The sequence below is a fragment of the Cydia strobilella genome, chromosome 23 (assembly GCF_947568885.1).
Source record: "Cydia strobilella chromosome 23, ilCydStro3.1, whole genome shotgun sequence".
NCBI classification, from domain to species: domain Eukaryota; kingdom Metazoa; phylum Arthropoda; class Insecta; order Lepidoptera; family Tortricidae; genus Cydia; species Cydia strobilella.
The window spans coordinates 9,539,472-9,565,939 of NC_086063.1; the positions used below are offsets into that span (position 1 = coordinate 9,539,472).

General features: G+C 37.6%; 1 protein-coding gene across 10 annotated transcripts in view; it reads right to left on the reverse strand.

Annotated features, from left to right (window-relative positions):
- LOC134751859 (ryanodine receptor) overlaps positions 1 to 26,468 on the reverse strand; it is a 175,998-nt gene that overhangs the window by 110,322 nt on the left and 39,208 nt on the right. For 9 of the 10 annotated variants that reach the window (XM_063687374.1, XM_063687372.1, XM_063687371.1 and 6 more), the window contains exons 1-9: positions 7,316 to 7,460; positions 6,274 to 6,414; positions 5,163 to 5,317; positions 4,572 to 4,713; positions 3,379 to 3,589; positions 3,044 to 3,121; positions 2,656 to 2,786; positions 1,721 to 1,811; positions 913 to 1,062 (exon numbers count right to left, since the gene is read on the reverse strand). In XM_063687374.1, coding sequence (XP_063543444.1) covers positions 913 to 1,062; positions 1,721 to 1,811; positions 2,656 to 2,786; positions 3,044 to 3,121; positions 3,379 to 3,589; positions 4,572 to 4,713; positions 5,163 to 5,317; positions 6,274 to 6,414; positions 7,316 to 7,404 — 1,188 coding nt within the window. In that variant the 5' untranslated portion in view covers positions 7,405 to 7,460. Of the gene's footprint in view, positions 1 to 912; positions 1,063 to 1,720; positions 1,812 to 2,655; positions 2,787 to 3,043; positions 3,122 to 3,378; positions 3,590 to 4,571; positions 4,714 to 5,162; positions 5,318 to 6,273; positions 6,415 to 7,315; positions 7,461 to 7,807; positions 7,999 to 8,650; positions 8,821 to 9,834; positions 10,039 to 11,185; positions 11,311 to 12,181; positions 12,352 to 13,433; positions 13,606 to 13,845; positions 14,029 to 14,620; positions 14,821 to 16,504; positions 16,575 to 17,208; positions 17,328 to 17,713; positions 17,792 to 20,048; positions 20,064 to 20,995; positions 21,050 to 23,326; positions 23,477 to 26,468 lie in introns of those variants that run through there. The other variant, XM_063687375.1, reaches the window with a different exon arrangement.

The window sequence follows — 26,468 nt, forward strand, 5'->3', positions numbered from 1 at the left end:
AACCAAAAGTATGAATAAGTTATTGATGAGAGTTATATTTGTTTTTGTTTTTATGGCTAGCTCTTAATTATGTAAATGTTGTAAATGTTATAATTAGACTAACACTTAGTTTATAGGTTCCCTAGTTTAAGTATCACTAACAAAATATGGATTTTCTGAAAGTCTGAATTAAATTTTTTTTTTTTTTTTTTATAGTTCATCAAGCACATCTTGTCAGTAGAAAAATGCGAGAATTTCAAATTTTCTATGGGACGATGTCCCTTCGCGCCTGCATTTTTTAAATTAGCCGCCTTTTTCTACTGACAAGATTTGTGTGACTAACCATAGCTCTGAGACTCTTAAAGACTAGATCGATGCTTAACTCACAAAACTAGAATAACTACATAAATAAACGTAGTAAAAAAAATATTAAAACCGGCCAAGTGCGAGTCGGACTCGCGCACCGAGGGGTTCCGTACTTTTTAGTATTTGTTGTTATAGCGGCAACAGAAATACATCATCTGTGAAAATTTCAACTGTCTAGCTATCACGGTTCATGAGATACAGCCTGGTGACAGACAGACAGACAGACGGACGGACAGACGGACAGCGGAGTCTTAGTAATAGGGTCCCGTTTTTACCCTTTGGATACGGAACCCTAATTACTCTAGATGTCGTTCAGAAATGACATCACGGTTTGAGTTAAAGCAAATGTTGATACTTAACTTTTCAATATAATAAATATAATAATAACGTTGTCTAAGCATTTAAGCGATTTAAATATAAATAAGGATTTCACTTTCTTTAATATACAAAGCCGCACACCTCACTAAGACCATAAGTCCACCTCTGTTTAATGCGCAGAAGATTATAGGTGTTTTCAACCAATCGGTCGCATTATTCGTCCATCTTCGTAAGGTACCTGATACTAACCTCGTTAAGGCCATAAGTCCACCCCTGCTGAATGCGTTCCCTGGCCCAAAGATTGTGGGTGTTTTCGGCCAGCTGGTCGACCAGTTCGTCCATCTTCGGTGTCAGGGTGACAGCGCTCAGGTCTAGAGGTGCTGGTTTATAGCCGTTAGACTGTGGAAATAAAATTTGAATTCAAATTATCTCTATCAAAAGTCTAGCATAAGGATTTACAATTTATAGAAATCACTAAGTTTTGTCTTACGGCATACGAATACATACAAAATTGACTTATTTAGAAATATAACATTTAAAACTTTCGCGTTTTGAACACATATTAAATCACATTTACAATCGGGTCTATCGCGACCACGACCAGTGAAACCTGTGTCGAAACGTCGGTAAATAAAGGTAACAAAATAAATTCGCGATAGACCCGATTGTAAATGTTAATTAAAAATGTATTTAAGTACCTACTTTGGTACGTATTTTTTTTTTATCCTAAGCGTCAGTAATACTAATCCAAACTTAATTAATGATGCAATGGGATTGTAACTACCAGTATTGCAATAACTCTTTAAGCATGCACGGGCATATTTTGATGTAAAATGTTCGACGGCATTAATATGGACAAACATATACACTCATATATACATATAATAATATAAAAACTATATTACATAAAAATCTTGAAGTAGCCTTAAAAGGTTCGGTTTTGAGGTCTGATAACAGTTATCCAAATGTCCAAGCTACTTTTTTTTATTGGATTTCTTTTATGCTTTTTTTATAATGGGCCATTTCTTCAGGAAAAAATATAAAAAAATAATATTACCTGCATGAAAGGTTCATTAGGCAGCCTGACGTTGCGGATGCGCGCTGGAGGCTTATCTAGGCTGATGTAGTAGCCCAGCGCCAAAATTGTCCTGTATAAAGGACATCAGGTCAGTAAATAAAATTTGATGTCTAAATTAGGTCAACTAAAATCCATTTGTAATAATTTTATAATCGAATGAAAAACGAATGCATTTATTAACGTTAACGTGACGTTAAACAAAATTACTCCTGAGAGAGAGAGAGAGAAGGGCCTACCCTCCCCCCTACCACACTTCTTAAACAAGAACCTGTTACTCTAATTATGTTTCTCATTCTATTAAACACAACTGTCAAAAAAGTAGTAGAACGTATATGACAAAACCGACTATGTGAGAGTCGGACTCACCCACCGAGGGTTCTGTACTTTTTAGTATTTTTTCTTATAGCGGCAACAGAAATACATCATCTGTAAAAATTTCAACTGTCTAGCTATCACGGTTTATGAGATACAGCCTGGTGACAAACAGAAAGACAGACAGAGGGACAGACGGACAGTGGAGTCTTAGTAATAGGGTCACGTATTTACCCTTTGGGTACCCTAAAAACGGCAAAAGTATTTGTATGTCACATCACATGGCGACCCAGCCACTCACTAAAACGATAATACTTAAAGGGTAGTCCACGGCTAACTTTTCACTTTTGGCTATTACTGGTTACTGGTTTCTTAATTTAAACTTTATCATCATCATTTATTTAATGCAAAAACCATGGTTATAAAAGGTGTTACATAGAGATTTGGTACATGGTCACCCTGCAAGGGCGTAGCAATGTCTTAAAAACTAGTTAAAGCTAAAAAGTTAATTTATACAAAACAAGATATGTTTAAATTGGTACTTTCAGTGGAAATATAATAATAATCATCATTATGTAAGTTAAATTAAGTTTAAAACTAACTTGAGCGTCTGCACAGCGAGCTGAATATCGTATCGCTTCTCAGCGGCCGGTAGCCTCTCGAAGGGAACCAAGCAGGGATGAATCTTATGGAGGTCTTCGCGTTGATCTCCATACATCCAGCCAGCTTCGATCTAAAATGAAAATCATAAAAATCATTTAATCATAAAGTTCTCTTTTGAGACGACCAACTTTACTGTGGTTAGACTTATTTACATATATCCCAATGAAATACAAATGATGTATTTTCGGATACAATTATAAGATAGATATATTCTGCAGTGGCGATTTAAAAAAATACCCGACGTTGCTATAAATTTATAATAAAGACAGAGAAATAACTAAAACGACGTTTAAGACATATTTTTTTAAGTTAGTTGAAAATTCTTACCTTATTCATGGCCCACATTTCGTGGATGTTTTCTGCCAATTTGTCCCTGATTTGCTCGACGTACGAGGGCAACGTAATCTGCAAAATAAATAGTATTTTATAATAACGAAACTAACAACATAAATAAATTTCGTCAAATATGCTCGATTATGGGCCAAAAGATCGCATAGAAATCTTTGAATCTAAATGGACGCGCATTGTGAGGACTCAGAACGCTCTGGCAGTACAATAAGCTCCTTGCCGAATTTTCAAAAGACTAGAGTATGAGATATTTAAAAAATAGTCAGACAGGCTGTACAAGTACATAATATCACTCAATAAAATAATCATCTTACCAGAGTTGTGTCAACTGGTGTAGGTACAAAAGCCGTATCATCTTGTAACAACGGTGGTCCGGCCAACGCACGCTTTGCCAGATTTCCGAAGTAGAAGCATGGCTCCAAGCTCAACACTTGCTGAGGGTTGAGGGATTCTACTAGAGGTGAGTAGCCCTCGGGTGCTGCGTAGCGGAGACGGCCGTGTTCGCCTCCTAGGAGGAAACGGCAACTGGAAATAGAGACGTCATTTTATAACTAATTAAAAACGTTTTTAGATTTATTATAAAAAAGTAGTATGATATTATAGTCAGTAGCAGAAATAGCTAAGCAGGTTACATGTCCAAAATTATCTGAGAATTTTTATCTGAAACCGGGTGATCTTAATTTGACGACCGGTCTGGCCTAGTGGGTAGTGACCCTGCCTGTGAAGCCGATGGTCCGGGGTTCAAATCCCGGTAAGGGCATCTATTTGTGTGATGAGTACAAATATATGTTCCCGAGTCATGGGTGTTTTCTATGTATATAAGTATGTATTTATCTATATAAGTATGTATATCGTCGCCTAGCCCCTATAGTACAAGCTTTGCTTAGTTTAGGAAGCGCTGGCGGCCTAGCCTAGCGGCTCGTACCAATGAATTTTCCGGAACTTATATCATTTGATATTTACCAGTCGCTTTTCGGTGTAGGAAAACATCGTGAGGAAACCGAACTAATCCCAACGAGGCCTAGTTTCCCCTCTGGGTTGGAAGGTCAGAAGGCAGTCGCTTTCGTAAAAACTAGTGCCTGCGCCAATTCTTGGGATTAGTTGGCCAGCGGCCCCCAGGCTCCCATGAGCCGTGGCAAAAATGCCGGGACAACGCGAGGGAGATGACTTTAGGTATCAGTCATCCCCAAAACCTTTTAGGGTTCCGTACCCAAAGGGTAAAAACGGGACCCTATTACTAAGACTCCGCTGTCCGTCTGTCTGTCTGTCACCAGGCTGTATCTCATGAACCGTGATAGCTGGACAGTTGAAATTTTCACAGATGATGTATTTCTATTACCGCTATAACAACAAATACTAAAAAGTACGGACCCCCGGTGCGCGAGTCCGACTCGCACTTGGCCGGTTTTTTTTTTCGTTTAGCGTTTGGCGCTATTGAAAGTCAACGAATAAATTCAATTAAACAGTTTCAGTTGTTTTATTTCATGAGTTTCAGTTTGTTACTCACCTGAGTTTACTAGAACAGCTTATAACCGGGAAGAACATGCCCTCCAGGTTGAAGTTGGTGAAGGAACCGGTCACCCGGACACCGTTGAACATGAAGTTGATAATCGGTACGGTCAGATCTAGCGCGCACCCGATTACGTCACCTGGAACGGACATGTGGTCAGGCATCTGGTGATACTTTTTTTGATAAGAGGAAATGGGACCGCCGCTTCTCTATACTAAAGTTATCCTCATTTTCCTCTCTGGATATTAACATTACAGAAAGTGTAATATTGTCTTCGGTTACCGCGATAGTTACTCATGAAATAAAATTATGAAAACGGTTTATATCGCGTATATTGAATTTATAATACATCCCGACGTTTCGAACCCCTTACAGCGTTCGTGGTCAACGGGTGACCGACGGGGGGTCGGGGATACGCGATATAATCCGTTTTCATAGTTCTATTTCAATACAGAAAGTATGTTAACACAATTTTGGGAAAGGCAAGAAAGTACCTTTTCTAATGAAGCATCTTGGAGGTCCGTCAAATGAACTCAAATGAGTACAAGAACATGGAAACTGAACCTTGAAACAAAGACAATAAGGTACCTTTTCTAATAAACGGCTCGTCTGCATAGTTTCTATTGACGGGAGTCTTGCGACCACCAGACCAGAGGTTGGCACCATCGAACCCAAAAGAGTACAGGTCATCTCCAACACCGTTGCCACCCCATTTCTCTCCACCACCGGGGTAGGGGACGTAGCTGGAAAAATACAGTTGTTTAATTATTTAAATTGATATGTGTAGATCCGAAAGGTACCTTAATATAATAAAAAATAAAAAAATGGCCGCCATCTTGATTTTCTTTATTTTTGGTATGATCATGTTAAAAATTTATATCTGAGGATTCGAAAGGCCCTTTAATCCTCTATAATATAACATAAATCCGTAGTTGAAATTATAAAAAACGGCAGCTATCTTAAATTCACAAAAACAAATATATATATTGTCTTCGGTTACCGCGATAGTTACTCATGAAATAAAACTATGAAAACGTCGGGATGTATTATAAATTCAATATACGCGATATAATCCGTTTTCATAGTTTTATTTCATGAAATTTAATTTAATTTAATTTAATTATTATGTTATGACATGAATAAATTTAGGTACATTGACTTAAAACAGCTATCATTTAGTAAAAATATCTAAGAACAGATTTACTCCTGTTGATATAATAATGTCATACCATAATGTAAAAGTTGCTATAACTGCCTGCCTGTTAGTTGTCATAACTGCCTGCCTGCTTATTAAATAATAATAAAATATACCTAAAATTAAAATCACTACTTAAGATAGAAAATGCCTATTTGAGAAGTTGCCAATAATTATGTGACTTAGTGTCAATATCCTTATTGACGACATCAAAGAATAGAATAGAATAGAATACCATTTATTTCAGTAAGCCAATGGAACGATGAAAGCCACATGGAACGCTTCGAAAAACAAATCCATGCCAAAATGAACTTTTTAGTTAAAAAGCGATAGTTTTACTTTTTTAAGTATCATCTAAATATATAAAGAAAAAGATTTTGGCGAAATTTAATTATAGTCTAACAATTGGTTTTCTTCTTTTTCCCTCAAGATTTCGTGGTTAAATCCTTCAGGTTCCTCTTTGTACTCTGTATATGAAAGTAAAATACAATAAATTATATTTACCCAGCAGTGTTTGCCCATCCTATCCTCAAATGCGGTATCATATGCGTCGTCTTCTCAATATGGTCCATTGTGACCTCAAAGTACCATTTTTGGTACACCGCTGAGCCTTCCACTCGACCCACGAAGATATTTGGACGTACGCTGTAAATTGCAAAAATTATATTTGAGTAACAGTAATAATGAAGTAAATGATTCATATATCTTTCCCATCACGGAAGAATAGTGTTCCGGCCTTTGGAAGGCGTGCGAGGGCCGAAGCCAACATGTAGACGCCCTTTTGACACTTTAGTGAAATGTAAGGGGTACGCTGAGCGGATCTATTTCTGTTGCCGCTATAACAAATATTAAAAAGTACGGAACCCTCGGTGGGCGACGTGGGCGAGTCCGACTCGCACTTGTCCGGTTTTTTTATATTTCTATCCGATTTATTAAATAGTAATTGTGTTTATAAACTAACTGATATCTATGTTTTTCTAATATTTAATTATCTGGTGCTTTATTTCGTGCACGGTGTGAAATAATTTATTTTACAGTACATATGGTGCTACTTTCTCGCACTAGTGCGTAAAAGAGCACTTTTCGTGCATATGTCGAAAGTTGAAAGGGCCATATGTACTGTAAAACGTTGTACGATACACGTGCGAATAGGTAATTCGCAGCTCGTGTCGATTTTAAAACAGTCCCTGCGGTCGTGTTTTAATCGCCACTCGTTTCGAATTTCCTCTTTTCCGCACTTGTATCGTAAATAACTATTAAGTAGAGGAAAATCCCTATAGCCTTATAATAATGTCCTCACCTCGATACATGATCCACCAACGCTGTTTGCAGCAGTAAATTCTTCCCCGGCAGCAGATAATCGCAGATATTGTTCTGTGAGGATCGCACAGCGACTCCATTACCGACGCATAGAGAGTACAGTACGTCAAGGGCTTTTGGGTCGCGCCCGTTCTTACTAGTTTAAGTTAACTGGCTTCTATATGTGCGCCTGATCTATTAAAATAATTGAAAATTGAACCTTATAGCCTTATAATAAAGTCCTCACCTCGAAACATGATCCACCAACGCAGTTTGCAGCAGTAAATTCTTCCCCGGCAGCAGATAATCGCAGATATTGTTCTGTGAGGATCGCATAGCGACTCCATTACCGACGCATAGAGAGTACAGTACGTCAAGGGCTTTTGGGTCGCGCCCGTTCTTACTAGTTTAAGTTAACTGGCTTCTATATGTGCGCCTGATCTATTAAAATAATTGAAAATTGAACCTTATAGCCTTATAATAAAGTCCTCACCTCGAAACATGATCCACCAACGCAGTTTGCAGCAGTAAATTCTTCCCCGGCAGCAGATAATCACAGATATTGTTCTGTGAGGATCGCACCGCGACTCCATTACCGACGCATAGAGAGCACAGTACGTCGAGGACATTTGGGTCGCGACCGTACTTACTAGTTTAAGTTAACTGCCTTCTATAGGTGCGCCTGATCTATTAAAATCATTAAAAATTGAACCTTATAATCTTATAATAAAGTCCTCACCTCGAAACATGATCCACCAACGCAGTTTGCAGCAGTAAATTTTTTCCCGGCAGCAGATAATCGCAGATATTGTTCTGTGAGGATCGCACAGCGACTCCATTACCGACGCATAGAGAGCACAGTACATCAAGGACTTTTGGGTCGCGACCGTGTTTTTCGAGGAGGGAGATGATTACTTTTATGTGTTCGTCCTGTAAAAATAAAAACAATATACACATACATTACACGTCAAAATACAATTACAATTAGTCCAATATTATGTCGTTTTAGTCCGAAATAAAAGAGAAAAATTAATTCGCTACACGGGTTTGAAAATCCTTTCTAAAAATATTTGTGGATATTTCTCGGTTATTTTGGCTAATCCATCTATATCCATAAGTACATTATAAATACATCAGCTTTTCTGATTCGTCCAAGGCCATGGCAAAAAAAGCATGTCCAACATTCCCTTGCTGTCGTTCGAGGTCCAACCGCTTTGATCCACATCACCCCACTTAGTTGAAGGCTGATCATCTAGTTCGACAAATACACATCTGCAACTTTATTGCTATATCCCAAAGTTTTGCGTACCGCGCACGCTTTAGTCAGGTGATAGCAATTGAGAACGCAATGTTACTAGTTCATGGAGCTCCTCCTACTCCGAAATTCTCTCCATATCGATCATAACTCAAGTGATTTCCATTACCCACTCTCATCATATTCAGCGCCTCAGGCGAGTCAATCAGCACGCAATGTAACACGTCCAACTATCCCGTGCCCTCCCGCGAGGCTTGTGAACTACACTACCTACTACGATACTCTGTTATTAAAGGGCACATTAAAAGATTCAAGTTAATTGCTCACTCTCATCATATTCAGCGCCTCAGGCGAGTCGATCAGCACGCAATGTAACACGTCCAACATTCCCGTGCCCTCCCCCGAGGCTTGAGAGCCGAGACGAGAGAACAGCCAGTTGAGGCGGTTGGAGTTGGCGAACTGCGCGCAGTTGGTGTGGTTGCCCTTTATGATGGCGGCTGTGGAAGAAAGAGAAAATGCGTATTTTTTTTATTTCATTTTGTTATTTGTACCTTTTTTTCTCGTTCGATTCGCGGTTAAAGAAAATTACACAGTTTGGGAGACTTTTGTCTTGGCTGCTATGATGTATACTTGAGGATACTTCCTTTTAAGACTTACCAAGCAACTGGTACAGGTATCCAGAGATCATCTCCCAGCTCTGTCCGGACTCGTCTCCAGCCAGGAACCCAGCCAAGAACCCTTGTGACGTGATGTAATTATCTACGCATATGACTTACCAAGCAACTGGTACAGGTATCCAGAGATCATCTCCCAGCTCTCTCCGGACTCGTCTCCAGCCAGGAACCCAGCCAAGAACCCTTGTGACGTGATGTAGTTATCTACGCATAATATGACTTACCAAGCAACTGGTACAGGTATCCAGAGATCATCTCCCAGCTCTGTCCGGACTCGTCTCCAGCCAGGAACCCAGCCAAGAACCCTTGTGACGTGATGTAGTTATCTACGCATAATATGACTTACCAAGCAACTGGTACAGGTATCCAGAGATCATCTCCCAGCTCTGCCCGGACTCGTCTCCAGCCAGGAACCCGGCCAGGAACCCTTGTGACGTGCTGTCGTTATCTATGCATACTTATGATTTACCAAGCAACTGGTACAGGTATCCAGAGATCATCTCCCAGATCTGTCTGGACTCGTCTCCAGCGAAGAACCCGGCCAGGAACCCTTGTGATGTGATGTCGTTATCTATGCATAGGACTTACCAAGCAACTGGTACAGTTATCCAGAGATCATCTCCCAGCTCTGCCCAGACTCGTCTCCAGCCAGGAACCCAGCCAAGAACCCTTGTGTCGTGATTACGTTGTCTATGGCTAAGACTTACCAAGCAACTAATTGGTACAGGTATCCAGAGATCATCTCCCAGCTCGGTCCGGACTCGTCTCCAGTGAAGAACCCAACCAGGAACCAGGAACCCTTGTGACGTGATGTCGTTATCTATGCATATGACTTACCAAGCAACTGGTACAGGTATCCAGAGATCATCTCCCAGCTCTGCCCGGACTCGTCTCCAGCCAGGAACCCAGCCAAGAACCCTTGTGACGTAATGACGTTGATTTTGTCAATGGCTTCGAGGATCAGGTTCAGGATGCCTTCCTCCTGGAACAGGTCCTGACGGTTGCGGAGGGCTCGGAACTTGTTCTGTTTCTCTTCGTGTTCTGGAAATGGTTATTTAATTGTTAAAATATGTTATGTCGAAAATATCCTATCAATACCAGTTTCATATTAAACATATTAATAACAGGTCACTCACGCATTTTAAGTCGAAAATACGTGAGTGACCCGTTATTAATATGTTTAATATGTCTGTGTCTCACGGAAGTTTTGTTATTAAAATACCAGTTTCATTGGAGACTGTAGTAGGCACTTTTTTATAAAATCTATCTTTTTAAGTAAGTAGCATAAATTTAATAAATAAATTTTAATGTAACCAAGGCTGCAAAGGAATATGATTAAGTAACAAAACATTCAAATCATCGGAAGATCAGCGCTGAAAGGCGCCAGCAACACGCTGAAATGGGGCCATTTCGTGACACTTTATTTTCACTGTGTTATTTTTATGTATATCTATTGTCTGTGTGTTTACGAATAAAAATTATTTTATTCACATCTTTCTTGTGGCTAAAATTTTAAACATATGAATTTAAATAGTCTGTTAAACACAAACTAATAGATGGAGAGCTAGCCGAGAAAAATGGTTCACGATTTGGATAACAACGAGACTAGACGTTACCTACTATTTTTATTACCAACTGGATTCGGGCATCTGGCAGCTGCTCATCAATAGAGTTCAGACAATGAGGATATAATAAGATAGAGCAGTACTACTGTCATAGTAAATTTTGTAACCGCTGTAAATTCACTGCCATCTATCGACATACTTTAAAACTAAAAATGAAGAATTATAAAAATACGTTAAAATGTATTTAAATATGGATAAATGATTTTTTTATTTGCATTAATTATTTTTATATGATTTTGACCCATGTTCTTTCAATGGTATGCGTTAAAATTATAAATAACAAATGAAACAGTCAACGCCCTCTATACGAGAGTTGGCCAAAACTAGTGGCGCCATCTGATCGAGAATCAAATTTTCGTGATTTTTCGAGGCACGTTTTTTCCTTAGACTGTATCCATCTATTACGGAGTTATATCTATCTTTGGTTCAGAGAATGCAACTCACTAAATAACTTTTTTTCGAAATAATCACATAGTCTAATAACTTTGGGAACCCTGTAAATTAAGTATACTTGTATCACCAGTGGTGTAAATTTTCAGGTAGGTAGGTGACAAATGACTTACCCATCTCCTCATCAGGTTGTGCGAAGTAGTTGATCAGATCCTCGAGACACATCACCATCTCACCAAGGTTCACCGACGCGAAGAACATCGAGTGGCGCCGGTTTTGTTGTAGAGTTTCAAGGCCGCTGGAAAAAGGTTTTTTTATCAATATTTTTGGGGATATGTATGTTTTTGAGTAGGTTTTGCCGGTTCTGGGTAACCCCACTGTGGTGGTGTACTGTATTATATAAATATTTTTGATTATGAAGTGTTATTCCTTTTACTCACATTTAAAGGCTCTCTTCACTGGGTCTTGTTTTTTTTTTATAAATAATTAATGTAACTCTCGTCGTACACAGTTCCTGTTACTGCGATCTAGACAAGTCCAACCCTTGTCCATTTTGACTTGTTATTCTAAGCCCTAATACTATACTATTAAGGTTGGAACTCACGTGATAAACTTAATAAAGAGTGACGGACACTTCCTAATAACTTTAAGATTACGTAAATCCTCTTCTTGAGATCTAGAGAAGTCTAAACCGTCGTCCATCTTTCCTACCTATCCTCAGCCTTAACAAAATAGAAATAAGGTCGAAACTCGCGTGATAAATTAAACTTTTCTCTGCTTTATACGTCATTCATCAAACCTTTCCATTCTATACCTTACCACTATAGAAATAAGGTCAAAACTCACGTGATAAACTTAGTAAAGAGCGACGAACACTTCCTAATAACTCTAGCAGTACGTGACTCCTCTTCTTGAGATCTAGAGAAGTCTATACCGTCGCGCTTATCGCCTATTCTAAACCTTAAGACGATATAAATAAGGTCAAAATTCACGTGATAAACTTGGTAAAAAGCGACGAACACTTTCTAATAACTTTAGCAGTACCTGACTCCTCTTCTTGGGATCTAGATAAGTCTAAACCATCGCCCTTATCGCCTACCTATTCTAAACCTGAAGACGATACAAATAAGGATACGATACGGAACGATATAAATAAGGTCAAAACTCACGTTATAAACTTGGTAAAGAGCGACGAACACTTCCTAATAACTCTAGCAGTACGCGACTCCTCTTCTTGAGATCTAGAGAAGTCTAAACCGTCGTCCATTTTTCCTTCTTCGTGTAGTATCGCTTGCTTCTCTTCTACTTTACCGACGCCTTTCTTCTTTGTCTCATAGGACTGAAACAGAAATAGTCAGTCATTTCCGTTTCTAAATCTAAACAGAGACGTTTAGAAATAGAGTTGTGCCGTTCTCGAGAACGTTCTCCGTTAACTATGGGAAATATTTTCGAGCGTGAATGTTTTCCATACAAAACGGAGAACTTTCTCGGGAACGATACAACCCTACCTAGAAATAAATCGTCACTCCTTACAAAGAAAAATACTGTTCGATACAAATTATCGACATATATTATGATTCGCGACAGTGAAAAAACTGATTTCGATCATGATTTCGGGGTTTACCCAATAGAACAAGTTGTTTAGTATGTATGAGTTCTGATTAGAGGCACTATTTTTCCTCTACATGTACAGATGTAGTGTATATTTTCCATCGTATTTTGACGGAAACGTACGAAGGTGTCTTGCTATTTCAGTCAGTTTCGGTACAAAAAGTACTGAGGTTGACTGAAGTAGCATGAAAAATACGAACGTTTCCGAAACAATTAATCACTACATCTGTACTTTGCATTAATTACTTCACTCCTTCATACATACTTAACAACTTCTAAGTACGTTTTAGGGTTCCGTACCCAAAGGGTAAAAACGGGACCCTATTACTAAGACTCCGCTGTCTGTTCGTCTGTCACCAGGCTGTATCTCATCAACCGTGATAGCTAGACAGTTGAAATTTTCACAGATGATGTATTTCTGTTGCCGCTATAACAACAAATTATAAAAATTGAATAATATAAATATTTAAGTAGGGCTCCCATACAACAAACGTGATTTTCCCCCCGTTTTTTTGCGTAATGGTACGGAACCCTTAGTGCGCGAGTCCGATTCGCACTTGGCCGGTGTACTAATTTTAGTACGAAATAAGGAAATATTTTTTTTTATAGCAATATCATTCGATTTTTTTTCTGACTAAATAAATCGCAATAATAAATTACTAGACAAGTTTCGACGCAAGTTACATGCATCTTGATCTTGATATCGGGAGCTCAAAAGCAATACAAAAGGTAATCACGGTCTATATCCCGGTCAATATAAGTCCAGTGAAACTAACAGTGAATCATTCAAAACTGTTAATAATAAATTACCTTATAAGACAGCCAAAGACCGGTCTCCGAGTGCTGCACAATGACAGTCGAGTCACCATACTTGATGATGGGAGACCCGATGACCTCAAGGTCCTTGTCTTCAAGCACCACCTTCTGATCATCCTTCTCTTGACGCAGGTAGAACGCGCAGGAGGCTGTTGTGGCTTCATCTCTGTTTGAAAGAAATTATCACATTAAATAAATACCAAATACAAAGATGAAGATAGCTTATTATTCAAGTAGGCGCATTACAATGCGCTTATGAACGTCAAATAAAACCTGGGAATGCACTTATTTTTTAGCCACCGTGTATATGGAGAACACGCACTGAAGTGCGACGGTAAATAGTTGTTAGCTACTATACCAGATATGCAGCGAAGAAAATATACTAATAAAGTTTTTTTTAAATTACCTTTGTATAAGATACAGCTCATTCTGATCGTTAACTCCAAGGTATCTGCCGGTGGTTATATGCCGTATGCGCATAGGATGTAGCCAGTTAATGAAGCCACCGGCCCACTTAGTACGAGCCAGCTCGAGACGCCAGAGCGAACGGGCTTGGGACATCACTGAACCGCCTTCGTATACCACGATGCTGTGAACAAAGATACAATTGCATTATGGGTAAAAAGAAAGCAATAGTTTGAAAAAGAGTGTAGAAGTAATTTATGACAATTAGCTCCATGCATGATTATTTTTTTTGTAATCATAATACCTAACTTTTAACTCCAGCTGTAAGTTTTCCTAACAAATAAAATAAAATAAAATAAATAATTTATATTGTTTTTACACCGGAAAAAATAAAACTACTTTTGTAAACCTTCACATTATTTTATTAATAAATATTTAAAATGTTGAAAAGTTTTGAGCGGTTGGAACGCTCATAATTTTTGGCGCGAATTCAACAGAGCGTGATGACGTCACACGTTGGACGGTCAATCTGACGTTTGCTACTAATGACACTTATGTGGACTAATCTGTCGAACGCGTGACGTCACGTGACGTTTCGCGTGTTTCGCTCACTAGCTTTCGCGGGCAATTCTTGTACCTTTTTATTAATTATTTTAAGCAATTAAATGATAATTTAATAACGGAAATGTCCGGCATCGCCTCAACCCGTATTACTCAATCGGTTTTATGCGAATGATGCCTACAATAATGCCCTTCCCTCAAAATCTAATACTCACTTTTGTCCACCCTCCGTACTCCAAGTACTCGGTATAGTAAGACACTCATCACCACCATGAAAGAATCTTAGTACATCTCCTCCAAAGACGTATCCGACGTATTTCATACGTGAAATTCCCGTGCCGTACGGCTGCACCGACCAGTGCGTCACGTGGAATGATGCGTTTACAATGGATACTTCGTTCTCTTTTGTCGTGTGCTGGAAATGAATAAAAATGAACTGTTTAGTATTCAGTATTCAGTATTCATTTATTTCTTGCTTCCATGGTACATTTTTGGGTAGTATTTACATATTTCTTATGGTATCACATGGACCCTGAATAGGGTGTAGCAAATACAGATAATTAAATTAAATTACAGTTACTTAACTATATCTAGTGGCTTTTACAAACTTATAACTACGTATATAAACTTTGTATATGATATAACACAAAATTATTACTAGTAACAACAATAATTATAATATATATGTATTACGAGCATATCGATCAATAGGGGACGTAGGGGAGGGGGTAGGTGGGACGACCTATGACTATAATTTCCTTTCTTCCATAAATTCGGTTATTGTATAATATGCTTTTGTTAATAAATGCTGTTTTAATTTCTTTTCAAATGTATTGTTGTTTTCTTCTGATTTGATAAAACTGGGGATATGATTGTAGATTTGTATCGACGTGTAGTATGGGCCTTTTTTATAAATGTCTATTTTTGGTTCTGGTAGAATTAGATCTAAATTACGGCGGGGGTTTGTACTGAAATCGAATAGATGAATATTTTTACGAACAAATATGGCTGACTCTAAAATGCAAATTGAAGGTAAGGTTAAAACTCCTAGTCTAATAAAGTGTGGTTTGCAACTAGTTCTTTGTTTGATATTTACGATTATGCGTATGCATTTCTTCTGCATGACAAAGGCATCATGTGCGTCAGTACTGTGTCCCCACAATTTAGGTAACGTGTAATGGACAAACCACATTAATCTAAATTACGTTGCGTTTTTTGGGTAGCGGTAGAATGTTTTTCTCTCATCGTCTTTATTTCGTGACCAATACGATCCAGGATACTTCGTATTTGTCCATGTTGCGATTAATGATGGACGGATGGATGCATTAACACCAGTTAATCACACATACATCACAAAGGCTGTGACTTCAGGCAAACTATGCGTTCCTAGAATTAATAACTACTACGGGGATAGAACCCTTAGGAAAAGAATTCCATAGTTACTTAATAGTTTGCCCGAAGCCATAAGATGTGAAAATAAGAAGTCTAAATTTAAATCTATGTTAAAATACACTACCTCAATATATTGTAGTAATTGCACTACTATATCCCAGGTAGCATTCATACGTCATTAACACGTCCGTTACGTCATTATGACGTATAAATGACTTCATAATGACGTCGCTGACGTCACTTTATGACCCCACAGTCAAACTCTTTATTGAGTTTTGCGGGGCTATGATTATAGTAAGAATACTCTGTATTTTATTAAATAAATAATAAAAATAAATAATTTAGAATAAGACCAATTCCTGATCAGGTTAAAGTAAATACGCATTGCATAGTTACAAACAGTAAACGCAAGTACTATCGCGGACGATCGATATTCGAAACGTCATTGATATGTCATAGTTTTAAATTGTTTACTGGATTTAAGTATAAATGACTGTTACAACAAGGCGTTAATTATGTACACATTCGCATACAGGGTGACTAAGATCCTAATGACCATATAACTAGTGTAAATATGTGAAACAAAAGGTACCACATTGTCGCTTATCGAGTCGCTTCGATTTCGAATTGAAGCTATAATAAAATAAAAATAGCGCCTTATTGAGTACCCTTTTGGTTGAAAATGGCACATATTTTTGTGAACTTACCAAATATCTCTCCGTAGCAACGGACACGAGGATAAGGTCGTCACCCACACGCACCTTCTCACCCTCAGACCTGTATTCAAATAAGGCATTACAAAGTATAATAACAGGAAAAACAAAAAGCTACAAGTGTCATGAAAGTTTACTGGGAATATCATCTTTAAGACTTAGATTGAGTGATGTAGTAACTAAGTGCGTTAAGTGAGTGAATCTTATTTTCGAGAAGAAGAGCGAATTTAGCATAAAACATTGATAAAGTTTTCAAAATATTACGAGGCATATTTGTGTCGTTTTCAAGCAAAAGGTACCACATTGTCGCTTGCCATAAGGACGCTCTGGCAGGTTTTTCGTATAAACACACAAGCAATTTTCGTCCTTATGGTAAGCGACAATGTGGTACCTTTTGATTGAAATCGTCACATTTGATGACATTCTAAGGATTGTTGATGACAGATGAAATTCTAGTATTTTAGGTTTTGTCTTGAGGCGGTACCTACAGTGAGAACATGATTACAGACATAATTTCGCAAAACCTGTTTTTTTATTCATTGCTACTGAATACAAGGTAGCAAAGTGACGTCAGAGACGTAATAATGACGTAATAATGACGTCATTATGATGTCACAATGACGCCGCTTTCGTCATAATGACGTATAAATGCTGTTAGGGAACCCTATATGCCACAATCCATAAAAACTGAATGTTACCTTTGCTTGCTGGCTGGGTGGAGTGTCCACCAGCAGGCCTCGCCTTGTGAGTGTTCTTGGAGACCGACATCAAACGCCAACTTATCCTGGGATGACGATGTGGATAGACATGCCAGGTACTGAAATCATAAATAATTATAAATAAACTCAATCTTGCGCTTTAAAACCAAAGTAGCCGACGTAACCCTGAGCCGGTAAGCTTAACCATGGGACTGGGCCGGACACCAAACATGGCGTCACGGTAGTCCTTGACGTCATTCGAAAAGATTGGCCTAATATTGCCATAGACCGAGATGCGTGGAGGAAAGAGAGGAGGCCTTTGCCCAGCAGTGGGAATATGAGCTACCCAGGTAGCATTTATACGTCATTATGACGTCACACATACGTCATTATGACGTCGCTGACGTCACTTTGCTACCTGGGTAACAAATAATAAAATAAGTCTATGGCAAACACATAAGATCTACTTATTAATTAAATATAGAATATTAAAAAATATACTCACCATGTCACTGTTAAGATGCCTCAGTAGAATAGCATTGCCGTAAAGCAAGGTTCTGTGTCCAGATCCTGTGCCTTTACCCTGAAATGAAGGATACACGAAAATAGATATGATTTATTCAAAAAACTTTCTCTATGGGGTTTTACAAATTTATTTAAAGTAGAAATTTTATGAAGTAGTTTATTCCATATTTTCTATTTAATTAAGAACGATTCATTTTTTATTTAATTTAATTTACAAATACTAAACGTTTGTTTAAGATTTTTATGAAATTAAAGTGCGGTATAGACATTAACGTTTTAATTTGATTACCATTTGACATTTAATGTGATATAATATTAAATAAAACTAAATTAAAGCTAAATATAAAAGGAAAAACTATAGATATACAAAAAATTCTACCGAAGTTTTAGCCCCCCGTCCAAAACCACCACCTGTGGCATTGACCCCATAACGCTGGCTGCGTTACTTCTCTGTATTGTCAGCGATGTCCGCTGGGAGAGTTAAGCGCCCTTTGGTCTCCTGAAGCGTCGACCAGCCGTGTCGACAGGGCTCTCATAAAGGCTTTCATGGCCGACCAAGGTCCCATTGTCTCCACTGCGAGCGCCGCAAACTCATAGTCTCGCAGTAAAGATGAGTATTTTTGGCGCTTGAGTTGTTAGGCCTGGTCGGCAGGGCTGACTTGTGCACGAGTGGTTGGATGTGGGACTGTGCAAAGGTATCCACGCATGTGGCGACCCACACCAGAGGCCTACCTAGTTTCCACGGCACCATTGTTGCTACGTCGGGTCGCTTGCCATCGTCTCTTACCGTACCCGCGGGTTCAAGAATAGCAGGCACGGAGACGGTGGCAGGCGACCCGACGGAGCAACAATGGTGCCATGGTGGTCAAGTCGGCCGGCGCTTTTGATACATGAGAAGCCATGTCGACCTAGCTGATCCACACTTTTGTCGCACGCGTAGGTATGGGGCAGGCATATTTTGGAGCCGGTTCTTAGACAGAAGGCTATTCTCAGTATTCTTATCTAAAACGGTACTGAAATTTAATATTTTTAGAAAAGTACCTCTTTAAATTTATCAATAAAAATAAGTAACAATAAGAATAAATTATTGAAAGCAAGTAGGTGTGGAAAGTGTGATTGTAATATTTAACGATATAAATATTAAAAAAATGAAAACTACAAAATGAAAGGAAATAAGGAGAAAATGGGGAAATATGAAAAAAAAAATAACAATATGATTTGGATAGGTAACCAATGAACAACACGAAAGAAACAATTAATTCAATGAAATATTATGAATATTATGATCTCAATCAGTGGCGTAGCTTCGCCCACGGCCTCGCACTTAGGGGGGCCTCGCGAACCTTGGGATAACACATTGAAAAGGGCCTCGCAGATGTGGTTTTCGCCCACGGCTAGATTGGTTCACGCTACGCCACTGATTGCAATGATCGTCGGGGTTACGACTGTTACTTGTAAAAGAACACTGAAATAAATCGGTTAGAATCAAATATGGCAGATAATGAACTTAAATTAAAATGGAAACATGAACATTCAGTAGACATGTGAATGTAACATTTGATGTACGAGGTAAGTAAAAGTAGGAATATGTTCCCAGGTAGCATTTATAAGTCATTATGACATCAGCGACGTCATTATGACTTTATAATGACGTCATTATAACGTCGCTGACGTCACTTTGCTACCTCGCCAGTAGCATTTATACGTTATTATGACGTCAGCGACGTTATTATGATGTAATAATGACGTCATTATAACGTCGCTGACGTTAGTTTGCTACCTGGGTTGTTGAAGTAAATACATTTTTTGTAAAGAACATCATCACAAGGATTATATTATAATTTTATTAGATACTTTATTGAAAGTTAATTGATTTAGACCAAGAAAAGTCTGCAGAGATTTTGACAGCACAAGCAGTGCAGTGCAGCTGTTATTTTAAACGTCAACTTCTATGAAATTATGACGTATAAATAACACTGCCACTGCGTGAGCTGTCAAAATCTCTGCAGAATATTCTTTGTCTAACTCTATTGAATTAAGAGACCATTAAAGGTAATAAAAAAATCATATAAAGAAGACTTTTAAATGACAGTTAAGACAGTCTTTGTTATGAAGTAGGGAGTATTTCTACTAGCAATGACATAAGCAAATAAAATAAAAAGATTCATCCAAATCGTTTAAAGCTTAATTAGGAAATAGTTTTTTATATTAATAAAATGTCGTGGAATTGAATATTAATGAAAAGTGGAATTCTACAAGATTCCAATTGGAGATTTTGAATTTTTGGCATGCAGTTTACCTAATGGTGTACTCACTAAGTTTTCTTTGCCCTGCAATCGAAATTGTGGCGATACGTAAAAGATTATTCACAGGAGGTTAAACACAATAATAGATACAGGTTGTCATAAACACAGGGCACAAATTGTGTCATTATTTAGCTTATCAAATATAATAGGTAATATAGAATTTCACTTAGTTAAGGATAGTTATACAGAAACTACGGCGCGATTCGGGAAATGAATTAGAGATTCACAATAAGATATGAAATAGTAAAGATATGTGACGTCCCACGGATAAAGGTACCTTATGGCGGTTGGCGCTTACGCTATTATTAACGCCGCTCCAATTGATATTGGATGGCGCTTACGTACCTTTTGCCACCATAAGGTACCTTTTGTCGTGGAACGTCACATATCTTTACTATTTCACATCTACATGTGAATCTCTAATTCATTTCCCGAATCGCGCCTTAATGAATGCAACGCGTTAACATATAATACTTAAAAACGTCACAACACAGGTAGCGGAAAATACTTTGAACTTGGAAGTTATTTTACCAAAATACGGTAAATTATTAAATAAGTTTGTTACTGCGTGTAAGAAAGCAAGAATCGCATTGCATCATCCAATTTTTGAATCACAAAAATGCCCTTAGCGAGATTCAAACATAGACATTTTTATATCTCTTTAATCTATCTTCAGACAATTTGTGTAAGAATGTCAGGTTGATTTCAGACCCATAGAGTCAATTATAATAAAAAGTGCACTGTATAAAATATCACCCTGTATATAATAAATGTGTTAAACAATACAACAGATTTGCTATTAAAAGTCTTTTGAGGTTAAACAATTTAACATAAGACAAATTAGTTTATTTGAAAATTATTTAAGGACAGTACTAAAGGAGAACAAGTTATTTCACAGGTGTTTATATAATTGTGACGAATGTAGATACAGGATGGTAAAGAGAGGGTACACTTACGGTTTCGGAGCCGGCAGCGGTTACCAACTCCTGTAGGGCTCGTACTGATAACGCCTGGAATGAAAAAAAAAACAGGTGAAATAAATAAAAAAAAAAACAAAAAAAAAAAGTTTTTTTAACATAGACGCAGACTAGCTTATAGAGCATTCCACGAAATAGTCTGTCGTTTGGACACCGCGATTTCTTTTTCCGTGACAAAGGAACAAAATATGTAAAAAAAAACATCGAATAAAAAATCGCTTATTTAGGGTCTGATGCAGAAGGCGGTAATTTTGGATACGGCATGTAGAGTAAAGTCAGCAAAACTATTATTTTGCTGACTGTACGTCGGTTCCTCACTTGGCAGCCCTGACCACCGGCAGCTTGGGCCCGGGCCCGCTGCCGGTGGTACCCTAGGTTAGGTTTTTTTAATATATTGTGTTTATATATTTTTTGTAAGCGTTTTTAATTTGTAATAATTTGAAATCTGTTATAAATAGGTAAGTTATTTTATTTAAAAACAAAATTATGTAAGGTATAAAAATAAGAAATAAATAAAACGTACATACATACGTGCAACGTTACAATAATACACGAAACACATTGCGTTTGGAAAGGACAGTCCGTGGAATGCTCCATACATTGCAAGGAAATATTCACAGTATTTTACATTCAAATCTTTCGACTACGTCGACCTGTTTTTTTTTTTAATTTAAAACATAAGAACGGTCGTATTAGCAACTTAATAAATAACTTCAGACTTTCAGAACTTTCCACTGTCTTTGGGAATGCACAATTGAAGTTCTAAGTCGGAGTTTTGCATACTTGCTCGAGTTTTCTTGTCATAAACCTTCATTAGCATTTATTTCAGTAGCAGTTTGCGGTTTCAGTTGGAAAAGTTTAGTTTAGTTTCAAATAATACTTCTGCACTAACTTTTTAGTCTGCTACTTGAATATGTATTAAGACAAATACAGGCTGGCCCAAAAATACTTTTGACCACAAAACTTTTAAGAGTAATCTTCTCGTTTACACGTTTTTTTTACAAAATGTCATAAAAAATTTACTCTATAATCATTTAACTAATACAAAACATATTATCTTCCAAAAAAAATCCTTTGGCTTTTCTACAGAAACGCAAAGATTTGTTAAAATTATATAAATCAATCCCTATTTCACTTGGTCACGGCATCACACGTGAACGGGTGGATCAACTTCGTTATACTTATTGTTGTGTTGTGTTTGTTATTGTCAGGAGAAGGTTCTTATGAAAGAAAAAATTAAGACTGAAAAAAATATAGATATAGGTGAAGGTCGCCAAAATTAACTCTATAATCATTTAACTAATACAAAACATATTATCTTCCAAAAAAAATCCTTTGGCTTTTCTACAGAAACGCAAAGATTTGTTAAAATTATATAAATCAATCCCCATTTCACTTGGTCACGGCATCACACGTGAACGGGTGGATCAACTTCGTTATACTTATTGTTGTGTTGTGTTTGTTATTGTCAGGAGAAGGTTCTTATGAAAGAAAAAATTAAGACTGAAAAAAATATAGATATAGGTGAAGGTCGCCGGGTCATCTAGTCAACAATAAAATATTTATTTTATTTATTTATTTAAATATGAAACAAACGGTCATACATAAAATATTGTTACAGTTTCTTCTCATAGTCTAGACCTATAGTTTCCATTTTTATTAAACATATCTTTATATTTAAATATGGGAAAAGAGTGTCGGTTGTGAAGACCCACAGCTAAAGGTTGTCAGGAAGAGATCCCTCTTTAGCGATAAGGCCGCCTGTTGTTTACATTTGTCTTCATGTATTATTTGTGTTTCCATGTACATTTATTTTGAGGTTGTGCAATAATCAGGATATGTATTTCACATGTTATTTACCGAACTCTTTTTTTTTCTACTAGCTTATAGTGCATGCCAATTTGACTATTTTTTAAAAATTGTGCGTTACTATTTCATAATAGTCATCAACCCATCAATCTTTCTTGCATCCGGTAATAGCGACTATAAATAGTTCTTGTCCGGATTATGAAACGCTCTAATGTGGCTCGCACAACCAAACCTTGTTTCGAGGATGCGGTCGAACAATGCGCAGGGGAGTTGTCCAGTTGAGTTGTGGGTATACGTGTTTAGGCTCACCTCGAGTCTTGCGGACACAGGTAGCATTTATACGTCATTATGACATCAGCGACGTCAAAACGGCGTCATAATGACGTCATTATTACGTCATAATGACTTCATTATTACGTCATTAGGACGTCGCTGACGTCCCTGCTACCTAGGAATCCTAGTGGCATTTCTACCACACGTTGTCATTTGGATTTTACATACCTGTTCAATAACGAACACGCACTGCGATAAGTCAGGTGGTATGTTCTTGTCGGCAATGTTCTCGAGGAAACAGTGCCGGTTGCCGAAACCTTCGGCCGCCAGGCACACTCGCTCGCCGGTGGCCGTGCACGACAGGCACACCATGTCTTCCTGTAAAAAAAGATATATTAGTAAAGTAAAAATAGTTATTTGTTTTACAAGGGGGCAACTGTTTAACCCCTCAAGCCAGCAAGCGAAAAATTCCAAATTTGAACGTCCAGCGTAGCAAGTAGTTCGAAATGTGGGACCTTGAAGGATTTGCCACACTGGATGCGTTCTGCGGGCAGCGGTCAGGTCAAACTTCAACTTCAAAGGTTGCTGTCAATGTTGTTCATATATAATGCGGGTTTGACCTGAGCGCTGACCGCAGAACGCACCCAGTGTGGCAAATTCTTTAGTGTTGCGATGGTTTTAAGATACGGGGGTTTGGGGTTTAACAAACTGTGCAACCTAGTAAAACAACATTTTTCGCCCTACCAACGCCAAGAAAATAATAATTGTAAAACAAATTAAAACAAACCCAAATGAACTTTGTTATTCCATACTAATATTATAAATGCGAAAGTGTGTCTGTCTGCCTGTCTGTTACCTCTTCACGCTTTAACCGCTGAACCGATTTAGTTGAAATTTGGTATAAATAGTTTGAGTCCCGGGGAAGGACATAGGATAGTTTTTATCCCAGAAGTCATCCTTTAAGGGGGTGAAAAGGAGGGGTGGAAGTTTGTATGGGAAATTGGTAAAAAGAGGATTGGATAAAAAATAAGCTACCCAAATTACTAACTCCACGCAGACGAAGTCGCGGGCAAAAGCTAGTAATATTATAATCACTTAAAATTTAATACTTCCATAGGGAAACAACTCAACATTTCCATCTAATTACTTTGCCATTCTTGTATATTAAATGCTACTTTCTCATCAGTTTTTGATGAATAGAGCCTTTACGAGCAAGTGTGGTGAAAATACGTTAACCTAATGAAATACTCGCTTATAACTCTATCGTTTTAATAGGGTTGGCCTGAGCTATTGTGGATAAACGGCAAAATGAAAGCGGAGTAACTGAATGGGACCGGTAATTGGACACCGGCAGGGACGACACTGGCGACTTTTTATATGATTTATATCACTTTTGCTAAATAATGCTAAGCCCGGGCGTTAAATTTGAATCCTCTAAGCCTTGTCAATATTACTAAAATTGAATAAAATTTACAAAGTTAGGAAGGTTTTGAAGTGTAGGTAATTTATTTATTAAGTTTTCAAGAAATCATTATCAAAATTTCTATCAAAACAATTGCTTGTTTCATATTTACACAGCATAGTTAATGAAGTAAAAAAATATTCTTCTATTCCTAAAATTTAGCCTCCAGCCCACATGTCAAAACTTGCAAAGACAAGAGCAATTTTGATTATTAAAAATAAAGACTCAAAATATAATGGAATGGAAGACCTTTTTATTGGCCTCTGGTCGGCTAGAGTTTAAGGACAATTCGGCCTAATTTTCTGGTTGCGACTTTTATCGCCTGCCAATGATCTCGGTGTAGTTTTTTTTACTTTGTTAACAATTCTTAATTTTTAAGAATAGAAACATAGTATTTAAAACTATAACGATGCCAACCCTATGAATAGAAGAAAATCATCTTTTGAAGTGAAATAGAATTGCGCTCAATCTCAAGTTGCTTTTTGTGTGCCTTGCAAATAAGAGGAGCCTTGAACTTTGCCTCCCTTTGAAAATAAACCTTATTCAGAACAGAGCAAGGTTCAGAATTAATTGATTGCATAGTGGTTATTTTCAAAGGGTACTTGTTTGAAAGTTTTTTCAAGCGGTTAATAAAAAACCGGCCAAGTGCGAGTCGGACTCGCGCATCGAGGGTTCCGTACTTTTTAGTATTTGTTGTTATATCGTCAACATAAATACATAATCTGTGAAAATTTCAACTGTCTAGCTATCACGGTTCATGAGATACAGCCTGGTGACAGACAGACGGATAGACGGACAGCGGAGTCTTAGTAATAGGGTCCCGTTTTTACCCGATTGGGTACGGAACCCTAAAAAGGTAAATGTAACCGTTGACCAAATAAAAATGAAGTATTTTTTATAGTGTATTGCGTTGATACGTACGCAACTACCTATAATTGTGACGTTTTCAACCAAAAGGTACCACATTGTAGCTTGTCGATAAGGCTGATTTCAAACTGAAGCTATATGGAAATAGCTTCTTATTGACGACCGACAATAAGTACCCTTTTGGTTGAGAATTGCACAATTGTTACATAATTTATATGATAAATACCAAATATTAGCTTCCGAATTCAGCCCGCTGTTCTCCATAGGTCATGAATTCAATTCAATAAAAAAGCACACTTATTTTGATGGGTTCTTTCCAGATATTTTTTTTTATTCAAGAAAGGTTTTATGACCATTTGTGTTTAAAGCACGACGCCTAACATTGAATGTTTTATTTATTTAATAAATAAAGCCGAGGATATATCATCACCATTCCCCTAATATCCCTATATCGTGCTGCTCCGCCCTTTCCTGATTTCCTACCTCATTTGTATTTACATCCATCCATACTAATATTATAAATGCGAAAGTCTGTCTGTCTGTCTGTCTGTGTGTTACCTCTTCACGCTTAAACCGCTGAACCGATTTAGTTGAAATTTGGTATACAGATAGTTTGAGTCCCGGGGAAGGACATAGGATACTTTTTATCCCAGAACTCACCCCTCAAGGGGGTGAAAAGGGGGGTGGAAATTTGTATGGGGAATCAATAACCGCTGAACCGATTTAGATGAAACTTGGTATGGGGATAGTTTGAGCTTTGGGAAAGGATATAGAATAACTTTTATCCCCGAAATCATCCCTTAAAAATGGGGTGGAAATGTATAGTGTGGACCAATTTGGGGGTGAAAAAAGGATGGATTAAAAAGCAGATTTGTTTAAGAATTAAGGTACCCAAATTACTAATTCCATTTTTTATTTATTTATTATTTATTTATTTATTTTTGAACTTTTGTTGAGTAACTAAGGGTTCCAAATTCAAAAACAAAACAAATGCTTCTGGGTCTCATGAGGTTGGAAAATCATACCTCATTGTAGATTTAG